The 12,087-nt window shown below is 35.4% G+C and overlaps 1 protein-coding gene across 1 annotated transcript; it reads left to right on the top strand.

The window, feature by feature from the left end:
* The first annotated feature begins 216 nt into the window (after positions 1–216).
* Positions 217–11,031, top strand: LOC108372836 (uncharacterized). Its single transcript, XM_017628618.1, has 4 exons — positions 217–512; positions 2,275–2,908; positions 10,831–10,955; positions 11,022–11,031. Exons 2-4 carry the CDS (start codon positions 2,348–2,350, stop codon positions 11,029–11,031), a joined length of 696 nt encoding a protein of 231 aa, XP_017484107.1. The 5' UTR covers positions 217–512; positions 2,275–2,347.
* Positions 11,032–12,087: the final 1,056 nt, after the last annotated feature.

The raw sequence follows: 12,087 nt of genomic DNA, 5'->3' as shown, positions 1-12,087 counted from the left end.
CTGAAATGGTAATTTTACGTAGGAAAGACCTGAATAACTTTAAAAGTTGGAGAGGTTTAAAAACAGTGTAGCCATTTTTGACAACGGGGGACAAAACTACATCAAGTGCCATTAAAATATATTAAATTTCCCACTGAGTTGCAAAATAAGGCGCAGTCTAATGTACATACGTACATATGTACATATTTGCAGTTGTGTGCTGGTGAAAAGCCGGGCGTTGAGAATCTGCTCACAATCGCTCCGCTACCAGCTGAGCGCTTCTAGCGTTGATTCAAGTGACCGCAACAACTCACAGTGTTTTCGAATTCTACACCGTGCGCACACATAACCAGAATACCGCGGAAATAATTATTTTTCAAAAACTGAAATTACATTGGCCAATATTTTGATGACGAAAACGTAAAGAACGCAATAATTTAAGTTACAGCTGCCACTTTAGCGCGAAAATAATTGAACGAATGTATATCAAATGCAAAATAACAGTACAACTTTGCGAAACGTCGAAAATTTAGGTATTGGTGATTATCAGGGCCGAAAAGTTGAAGCTTTGGCTTGGAACTTCTTATTTTGCTTATTCAAGGCTTTCCAAGCTTAATTCTACCTTCTTCTTGACCTTCTAAGAAAAATGTCCAGAAATAAATTTCGATTATTTCGTGTGTGCGAATAATAGTGTCCAAGGAGTTTTGACATCTGACACTTTACAGCCTGCTGTCTCACTTTTTCCTAACGAAATAATGGAAGGGCACATATTTCTGTTGAAAACAAGGGTGTCTTGTGCTCTTCACAAACAAACTTTAGCAAACCATAGTAGAAAGCGTATCAAATTTCTTAAGAAATTCGCAGTGCTTAAGAAAATTTGGCTCAATCAAAGCTTATTAATTAGGTAGTTATTTAGTAGCATTAGAGCAAAAAAAAAAAAACATTTACGTGTATTTTGTTGTTGCTTCTGGAACCTAAAGTGTCAAAAACTATTCTGTTTTTTTCTTCTTTTAAACCAAAGGGTGCCATGAGAACTAAAAAAAAAGGAAAAATAAAAAATTTACATTGAAAAAGATAAAAGATTAGTAAATTTGCTTGCTTCTCGAAGCATTTGTCTATGCTTTGCAAGGCCCAGTAATCAGCGTTTGTGCTGCTAAGTTGGGTGAACGTTCCAAAAGCTGATATTAAAACGTTTGTTTTGTGTGGAAAACGGTTTCACATATATTATAACAATTTAGAATTTTTGTGAGAAAAAATTATAAATATTTGACATTTTAGAGACCAAATAATTAAAAAAAAAAATCAAATCAGCTGCTCTTCTGTTACTATCTGTTCAATGTGTCTTGGGCCAAATAAATTTTTCTTGGGCTTTTTTTGTTCAGCGAACCAAAGAAATGTTTACAAATAATAATATAAAAACAGAATTGGATTTTATTAACCCGTAACCTCAATTGTATTTGTGCTTGGGTAAAAAAATTTAAACCCAAAGCTTTGTCTCTACGGGAAGGTATTTGTGTTATTGAAGAGATTAAAAATAATTTATCTCAAATGAGGATTAACGAATATTTAAAAAAATTAAAACGACCAGCGCAGTTATTTATTATTTGAGAATATCAGGCAACACTTCAGTCCATTATAATTTTTCAATTCTTGAAATCAACTGAATAAAAACGGGTCATGTTGCGAGATACTTAATTTTTCTGCGTAGCACAAATTTTGATACATTACAAAGACAGTAGCGACACAATTCGGAATTCAAAAAACAAAAACTGTTACTATTCGTAAGTGGCTCTTGTTTCTAATCACGGTCGAATCCATTTCCTTTCCTTACTAAAGTAAGCAGTAAGGATTGCTAAAGCAAGTACAAAAGATTAGACATGGATTCGACAAGGATTAAAGACAACCGACGAGGATTGCTACTGTTAACGATTATCCTTGGATTCTCGACTATTTCCCAATTTCCAGGGATGACTATTATTTATTTGTCGAACTAAACGAATGTTCGTAAACAATAACATAAAACAGATTCGGTTCGACCCTATTAAGCTGGCATTTCAGGGTACTATTTTATATATATATATATAAGGAAAATTTGAAAGTTAGGGGGGGCTCGAGCACCCCCCTGCCCCTACCTGGCTACGCCCACGAATATGTACTTACTACACACGAGTACATACATATCTACATACATATGTAAATATGGCATGTTTATGTACTATGCATAAATATATGTACATATGTATGTAGTTAATGAATTTTTAATGAAAGCGTTGACACATGGCTATGCGAAAATAGTTGTGCATTCTACAGCATGAAATTGCATTAGTTACGCTTAACACTTAACTGAGCAAGTCGACTAGCTTTTAAAATGAGTGATAAATCAAGAGAACAAGATAAATGGCAACAGCGCAAGAGTAACGAGGAACAAGGACAATCCCTGTTAACAAATGGCCAGACGGCGAGGCGATCAAGCACTGAAAGTGAAAGTAGTATCCCTTATATGGACAGACTCAATGATGCCAGCAGCAGCTCCAGTATCAGCGTAGCGCCGACCACCAGTGGCAATGCAAGCAAAGAGCAATTGTTGGAAGACATTGATGGGCAGGGGCCCTCAAACGCAGAGAAACGCAATGTTCATTTAACCATCGTTGTACAGGTGGATGAAAAGGATAACCATTTTGAGGCTAAATGCACGGAACTTTCGCGGCTTCAAAGTGGCGACGGCTTCGTCGGTGGCGACGAAACTTGCTCAGAGTCTCCTGAAATTTTAGCTACTGCCGAGCCAGTGAGTAGAAGCTTGCGGCGGAATTCTATATCATTGCCGATGGGCATCGATGCTGTTGATCTCGAAGCTTTGCGCCTAAAATACCAAATGCAGGAACAAGAAGCTCTCAGCGAAGAGGAAAAGAGCGACAGCCATGGCGAAAGTGTAAGTACAAATCGATACCATGCCTTATTAAGGCGGATTCATCGTTTTAGTTTAGAACTAAATAGAACGACGAATCCGCCTATGGTACCTTTTTTCATTTATGGTGATTTCGTTTCTTCCAAAAAATGTTGCCCTACTCCGGTGCAAAATGTGGTTGATATTACACTCAGCCCTGTAAAAAGGCATGTTTGCCTTTAATTTAGAATCGAACACAAAAAGAGAAACAGACAATCAAAAGGCGACATTTTTTGGTAGAAACTAGAGATGGGTACGGGACTAAATATTTCCCGCACATCCCGAAATTCAATTTTTAAGAGCCGAACCCGCCCATCCAGACTTTTTTCAGAATTGTAACGCGGATCCCGTGGGCCCCGAAATCTATTATTAAGAAAAATTCGCATGTCTTTCAAATTAATTTTAAATAATAAAAAAAAAAAAAATGAAAGATCTGACATCTTCCGATTATTTTTTTTTGCTTTGCTGTTCATTTTCGTCCCAATAACACATAAAAAGTGAAAATTTCTCACATCGTTTTTAAGGAAGGTTTTCGAATTTTCTGAGGTTGCGGTTTTATCGGGAGTGTCGGGAATGGATTTTGGTCCCGTCCCGCCCGCAAAACTTCACAGACCTTCGCGATACCGCCCATCCCAGCCAATTTGAAATCAGTACCGTGGGTCCCGCGGGTCCCGATATCCCACGCCCATCTCTAGTAGAAACGAAATAACCATTAGACTTTAGCAAGCTTTCTGGGCACGAAATGTAGTTTTTTGCGTTCCCTTATTTCTGGGCATTTGTCCATTTAGTTTATAGTTCTTAAGTTGATATCCAACATAATTCTTCAACTCATCTCTAACCGACGCGCAGATACATAAAATGTGATAGAGAAACGAATTTTTAATTATACAGTAAAAAACGAAAGCTATATAAAGGGGAAAATTCCCAATAAAAAGTAAATAATCTTCAAAGTATCCTTAAAAAATCTTGAAAGAAAATAAAACGCGCAGTGAATCAAGTGGCAAAATTACTGTCGGACTGTATGTACTGTGAAGTAAATTATTATCATACGATATTGATTAACTACATAATACGAAAGGAGTAATAAAATGAAAGATTAATTTTTAAATTCATCTATGTATGTCGTCTCAATCAAAAAGGCATAATGTACTTTACTATTTCAATTTCAGTATTTCAATGATATGTTTGAGACCAACTGTAGAATTACATTGGAGTTCAAGTTGAGAACTAGCATTTTCTCAACTCGATAAACAGTCCTTTTTTCATACAAAGAAAAATGCCCTTTTTGTTGAGGTACTGTTGGAAAAAAACGTTGGAGATTTGAGAAATACCTTAGTTCTAAACTTAACCTTAAGTTGAGCTCAAACTTAAATGTTTTTTGGGCATGCATTTATGTATATGAAAGTCTCCACATTACCAAAGTGATTCCAGCGCCAACGCAACGCCAAAGTTGTATGTAAACGGGCCATTACATTCGTACATGCTTATGTATGTACATACATACATTCATATATAGTATTTTTACCGGTACATTTGTTAAACTTTTGTAATCACTCCTTAGCCGATAACGTTAATGTCAATATCTTCTTCTATATATGTAAATACGCCACAAGAAAATTTTGAACTCCCTTTTTTGAGGACACCGTTTGTTCGATACACCGATTTAAAGGATATAACTACCTCTAATCCAGAAATGTTAATCGCCAGACTAAAATGTGAAAATGTGGTGTATATCTCTAAAAACAATTCCGATGGGGAACCGAAATTTAGCACGGATGGATAAATTGTAAATACCCTACTTGTGCCGAAAAATGGCAGGTTGTGGAATAGGGGGCGTGGCACCTCCCATACAAACTGAGCTTCTCATATCGCGTATCCATGGAACCGCTTATGCTAACATTCTGAGATTTCACAAAAAGTGGTAGATATTGGAAAAGGGCGGTAGCACGTCCCCCGCCCATACAAACTGAAAATACCATATCGCATACATCTTGAACTGCTTATGCTATTTATGCTATCAATAACGAACTTAAGGCGAAAGGTGGTAAATAATGGGAAAGGGGGCGTCGAACCTCCCATAAAAACTGAACTTTTCACATCGCATACTAACGTCCTGAAAGTTGACACAGCTATTTATTCTACAAATAACGTACTTAGGGCGAATAGTGATAGATTTTGGAAAAAGGGCGAGGCACGTCCCATACAAACTGAACTTTTCACATCGCTTATCTGTGCAACCACCTGCGATAAGGTAATGGAATTTGATACACCTGAGCTTTGGCCCAATCTTGATGATGAAACTCCGTGTGAAATATTATATTTTGTTGTACACCTTTCGAGGTATTTTCTTAACCTTTACCGATTCTGATGAAAAGAAAGCGGAGTTTATGTAGATGTTGGCAATTTAGTTTTTAACCTTCCAAGAGGCTATCAGACCAATATAATCGAAAAACGTATTTACAGTCTGAATTGGTATGTATATGTTTAACATAGTAGTCAGTGGGCATCTCATCTATACATACATACAAATAAATGAAAATCCAGGTTCCTTTCTCGGTCTATTTGGTTTTAAATTTCTTTGTAAATTCGCTAACTTTTAGTGGTGGACTTCGAAATCGTCATTCGCATAAAGGAGTCAATATTGGTGACAAGCAAAATTCAAAAGTGTATGAAAAAAAAATTCGAATTTCGACGACTGGGCGATACTAGTACATATGTATAATTCACTGTGCGCTTTTTTATTTATTTATTTTTTGGTATTTTTATCAATATTGTTTGGTTTCTGATATGGCTTTCTTCCAAGTGAGGATGTTGCATTGCACGCTAACTTAAATAAGCAAAACTACATAAATATGTACATACATTGATACAGACATATTTACTGTGTATGTATGTATGTACAACAGGTTATGAAGCCTCTGTAATCACTGTTGATCGTAAAAAATGACGTCTGTGTCTGACATCAGGTGAAAAAAAGAACACAAAATAAGCAATAATAAATATATGTATGTATGTATATATATACACATTTTTATTTCTTAACTGCCCGCATAAAAAGTAAAAGCAAAGTATTAAAGCTTCAAAAGGTTGTCAATTTGTAATTAAACAAAATTTATTGCTTATAAACTCACACAAAACATTAAAGAGTAATTAAATTTATACCTACATACATATGTACATATGTACATTCGTAGGTAAATACATATGAAAATAATAAAATTCGACTTTTACAAGTCGTCGCCTGGGTAAAAGACTGTGTTATGTTAATTTCGGTCGGAAGTTTGGAATAATATTTCTCAAAAACGCCTCAATTGGAGACCCAATGCATTCTCAATCAAAACGGCACACTTTTTGTATGCAAAACAGTCTGATTTTTCCACTTGAGAAAATATTGGATATCAATTTGAAGTCAAAATTTATTCACCTTTTATTCAAACCTTAGAAAGAATTTTTCGGAAAAGTTTGTATATCCCCTGGAGGAAAAAATTTGAAAAATGTTTGCTTTGTGCACAATGGGATACTAGAAAAGGGCTTTCCATATTAAGGTAACGATATTTTTGCACCTATGTATGTATGTACATGTATATACATATTAGGGTGCCCATCGAAAAAGCTTTTTTTGGAAATTTCAAGACCCTACCCCGTAATTTGGTCGAGATCGGTCAAGTAGTTTTTGAGATACGCATATATTATATAAGTGGTCGGTGCCACCCCCATTTTCCTAAAATTTCTTGAAAAAACACTTTTTTGCTAAATAGCGATTGCATATATGAATTTTTAAAAAATTGTGATGAATTCCTTAGCCACACTGCCAAAAAAAAAATGGAAATTCCTGTACATACACACATAAATTCAAGGCCGTATTTAAGAAAAGTCGCCTAAATTCGACAATTTTTGTGCGATTGCAATAAATAAGGTATCAGTTTATTTGAAAATGGATTTAATTTTATATAGTACTCCATATTTTGCAATTGTAGAAATTATCGATGGTGAAATTTTAAAAAATTAGGAGAAATATGGATCTTTTTTTTAATTTGCCCGATAGAAAATCCCAACAGGCCTAGTCCGACAATAGATTAGTATATACCATTTTAAAGGCCTATATATCCTCCTCTCAGATCATATTGGATCTTCGAAATCTAATGAAAAATAGTCATTCAAAAACTCATAAATCTACAATATCCTATTTTCTGACTTAAATCAACATGTCGCGACCTCCAAATGACCTTTAAAAAATCCATAAAAATAGGCGATAATATTTCTCATAAAAACGAACAAAATTAGCGGGTAGAGTCTTGAAATTTCCAAAAAAAAAATGCATTTTCGATGGGCACCCTAATACATATGTATTTAGATGCCATGATGAGACCTTTATTAAACCCAGTTTGACATCATTATTTTTGCTTTTGACAATTTACTTAACAATTGGCGGATTCGTGTTAACGCTTGAAATAGCCATAAGCCGGACAATAAAAATAAATACATATGCAAACATATGTACATACATACATACATATGTACTCTGCAAAAAATTGTGCGACTAATCTCTAGGGAGACTATTCCGAGATTACTTTCAATGGGGTACAATTGGGCATTAATTAGTCGCAACATGTCTCATATGGGAGATCAATTAGTCCCCGACTCATCCCTTACGGGTATAATTGAAGATCAATTAGTCCCCGACTCAGCTCTATTGGGTACTATTAACGACACTTAGATGGTCCGGATGCACCGGAATGCATCTGCAAATCGTTACACCCTAATAAACGAATGAGAAAACTGTCTACCGTTTTGGCTGATGAAGATGGACGGTTGCCCGAAGCGATCAGATACAGATAACAGATCAATTTAACACCAGAGGTAATAAGTGACATAGAACGTTTTGCAGTATCACCGACGATATACATATATGTATGTACGCACTAACTCAATAAAGTTTATGTGCGGCGTTGGCACCCAGAGACAGTATTCGCTTAACAAAACTGAGAACCTCGGTTCGAATTAGTGTTGAAGCAAATTTTTATTTTTATTTTTTATTTTTAAAAGTGACTAGTCCTTTTTATACCCGTTTGGGAGCAGTTCATTCAGATATAACGAGATCAAAAGTGGTATTAGTCGCATGTTCCTTTGCCATTGCTCCCGGAGTCATCCCGGATTAGTCGCATTTTTTGCAGGGTATGTACATAAATACCTACGTACTTGTACCAAAAAAAAAAAAGCTGCAAATTATCGTGATTATTGACACACATACATATGTACATACCTACTTATGTACATGTTTACGACTACAAAGTTTGCATACAAATTATTCGTTTTAGCATTCAATTTGTGTCCGATGCTGCATAAAGCAAAACCAAGAACGCAGATTTCAATAAAGCAAAATTTACTCAGAAGCTTAAAAATATATTTACCTACTTTTTTATACAAATCGTTCCATTTATACTTTAGCCTCATATCGTCTCTAGATATCAGTCTGTAGAAAATGTAAGAAAAAATGCGTATTTCCTTCACTAAGGTACAATAAAATAGGACGATATACTTATATGCTAACGTTTATCATGAATTTGTTCTACCGTTCTTTAGCGTGTTAGCCTAAAAATATGCCCCAAATTTTGGTATAGATCGCCACCTTTAACTACACAGTCGCAATTCCATACATAGTACATATACCCACTAGGAACATGGGTACTGAATTGGCTGTTATGTCATGACGACTCCTCATGGGATACCTTTTTTTCATGTTTTGTCAACAGCTGCTGGAACGTTTAGTTTTTTGTAGAAAAATTTCAAATATGTATTCTGTTTAATCTTTTAATCAAGCAGTTGAACGGTAAATATTAAGTACAAAGCATTTAGGTATTAAATACCGAGTTGAATATATTTACGTCCATTAAGTCGAGGCCTCCAAACCATACTATGCGCTAAGTCTGACTAAGTCTAAGGTGACTTAGCATGGTATAGTTTGCAGGCGTCGAAGTGTGCTAAATACTTTAAGTAAATGTATTTACATTACATTTCATAAAATACTAGTTTAGCTTAACAAAATACCGATATGCAACAATTGTATGAATATCATAGAATGCCTTCAATATGAATGGAAAAAAATAAATGCCCTTGCCGCATTACACAATGTCTAGAAAGTAACTCCCCAGGCAAATAATATTTTCACTCAAACTTTAGTTCAAAATTAAACAGTAAATTTACGAGATTGTTTTGGTTAAAAATACTCATATGTGAATATTGTGTGATTGAAATCTAACGCACGTTTACGCAACCAAAAGTTTCATTCACGCACGGTTACGGAGGTTTTGTGATTATCCCTCAACCTCGCTCAAGTTCACACGTGAGAAGGGGTGAAACGACGTTTTACCTAGAAAAGTAATCATGGGAACTCCCGAAGTAGTCCTGAAAAGTCCCACAAATACTTCAATAGTCTCGAAACCCTGAAAAGCCCTAAAAAATCTCAAAAGATCCAGAAAAATATAAGGGAAAGTAAGACACAAAAATCTTGAAAAGTTCCGGAGAACATCTTGAAAATTTTTCAAAAATTCCCGAAAATTACGAAGCATTTCATTACATTGTCAATTCCTAAAATAAAAAAAAGCAAAAATAACAGATTATTTTTCGTTTCCAGGAACCGTTTATTATTTATAAACCTACTAAGTACTTTAATAATAATAGATTGGCGCTTACACAATAAGGTGGTTTTTGGCCGAGTTTCTCCTCCGATTTGTGCATTGCGCCTTGATGTTGTCACACAAATGGGAGGAACCTACAGTTTTATGTCGACTCCGAACGGCGATTGTATTTTTATGAGGAGCTGTTTTTCATTGCAGAAATACACTCGGAGGTTTGCCATTGCCTGCCGATTGTCGACCGCTATAAGAAACAACTTTTCCTTTCTTTTTTTTTGATTTTAGTCGGAACCTGAGCTTGGCTTACCAGAAAAGGAAAAGTTTTTGGTGGGCAGCTCATAACTAATATATAGATATATATATTTTTTTTTTTTAAATCAAACTAAAAGTAAATATTAGGTATATAAATATTAGGCATATATATATACATATATTTAAGTATAAATAAGTAAATATAAGTACACTACATTAAGCTGACAATTTTCACAACATTCCATCTTTAATTGTGCTTTCTCGTTCGCTCACATTTGCGCTCCAATAATTCCTGCCTATTAACTAAAATATACAAATATTGCAATTAAACAAAGTCACTGGCTTGGTGAAGTTCATTTTTAATTTCGACATCAGTTTATTAACAGCGACGGATCGAGAATATTGCTGCCTCTTCTGGCTAATTTAATTTAATTAAAACAATTTTTATTTAAAAGTGAACTAATTGAGTTACATACAAATACATACGTAAATAAGCATAGTACATATGTATTCATAGTACATACACACAAATGGCAGAGAATTCGAAAATATCGAATATCCGCAATATCAAAGGCGACGGCTACAATAACCTACCTTCGAAATCTGGCACCACAATAAATACTACATCAATTAGGGACAGTGGCAAATCATCTAGTGAACGAGTAGATAGTAGTTTGCAGGCAGGTACTTGCATTATTTTGTATGCGATTGTAGAGGAGGGGAAAACGAACGTATAAGAAAAGTGTGCCATGTTCCAAAAAATTTATTTATCTTACATTCACACTTAAGTACTCAGAAATAAGCAGCAAAAAAAGAAAGTTTTATTCGGCCTGAGCATTTTTTATTTACAGGAGCGTATTCCTGCTTTCGTGTGAATCGAAAAAAAAAAAAAACAAATTTGAAATTAGCAATTCGTACGAACACGAATTTTCGGACATAGCCATTTAATTTAACACTCCTTAGACAGATACTCAAATAAGGAATCCGCGGAGTTATTAATGACTACGTATTTTCTCATAGATAAACGATGATAGTTGCGGTTCTGTTACCCTAACTGTACCAGAAAGGAGTAGTTCATCAATAAACCAGAAGGATGAAGACGAAAGCGACGATGAAGAATATAGCAGCAGCCGTCGAAAATATCGGTGAGTATTATTATGATTTTATTTTTATTTGTATTATACATTCTACACATCGTACCTTTGCTGCAGAGTGTCATAATACCCCAAAAATAATGTTTTCAACTACCTGTCGACGCCACGCAGGCGGCATTACTGTATTGCGCCGCCGAAATGCGTGGCCACTTCAATAGTATTTCATATGTTTTACAGCCAATTTACACAATGACTTTTCACCCTGGGTGGAAAGTCATGCGTGTCGAGCTTGTAGCCAAGAAGTGCAGGGAAATCGAGGGGTTCTTTGACGTTTCGCTTTTATGGAATTCAATTTTTCGTATTTTTACTTTGAGTTCACGATTCTCTCCGCTTTAAAACTGAGGACGAAGGAGTTGACTAAAGAAAATTTGACGCTTAAATTTCAAAGAGATGCCGCAAAGAAAAAGTCATCGTGTAATTACACGAGGAGTTTAGAAGACTTTTTTGAAAGGGAACGTGCCGAAAACGCAGGGTGAAAAGTCGTCGTGTAAATTGGCCCTTTATTTTATGCCGCTCAGCCGCTCGCCGCTGTGCCGCTCATTGCGTGGCCTCGGCCTAAAAGCACCAAAAACAATTCATTTGTTAATGTGAACTGCATTAAGCATCATGCCATCAGCTGTTTTTCTTACTCGCAAATAGTTACTAGTAAAAATGTATCCAGTAAAAATCCAGTCAAACTTGCAAGTTCAGCTGTCATTTTTGCCCTTCCCAATTTCCCCCCTTTTGCTAGTTTCTTGCAAGTTTTTGCGTATGAAAAGGCTATCCAGTAAAAACCAGTAAAATTATTAGTGGATTTTACTGGATAGTGCGTAAGCAAACAGGCCTTATGTTTGTATGTGTACATATACATAGGTACTAGTAGTGCATATCGTCGTTTAAAGTACAAAACCGCGTATCGTCATTCTGCAAAACCGCGTAACTGACATTTGCGGCCAAAAATTGGATTTGCTCACACGAGCTCTTGGCTCAATCCTCTAGAAAATAATTTATGCAAACTCACATACGCGGTTTTGCATTTTGTTGATACGCGGTTTTGTACTTTAAACGACCATATGTACTCAAGTAATTTTTTCGCATTCCATAAAAAGTGTTTACATTTATAAAGATGATAAGAAGCGGCGTT

Source organism: Rhagoletis zephyria, unplaced genomic scaffold, assembly GCF_001687245.7.
Source record: "Rhagoletis zephyria isolate East Lansing unplaced genomic scaffold, Rhagoletis_zephyria_1.1 Rzeph_scaffold_06072, whole genome shotgun sequence".
In the NCBI taxonomy this organism is placed as follows: Eukaryota; Metazoa; Arthropoda; class Insecta; order Diptera; family Tephritidae; genus Rhagoletis; species Rhagoletis zephyria.
Note: the sequence above shows the minus strand (reverse complement) of the source record. Positions and strands in the feature narration are given on the sequence as shown.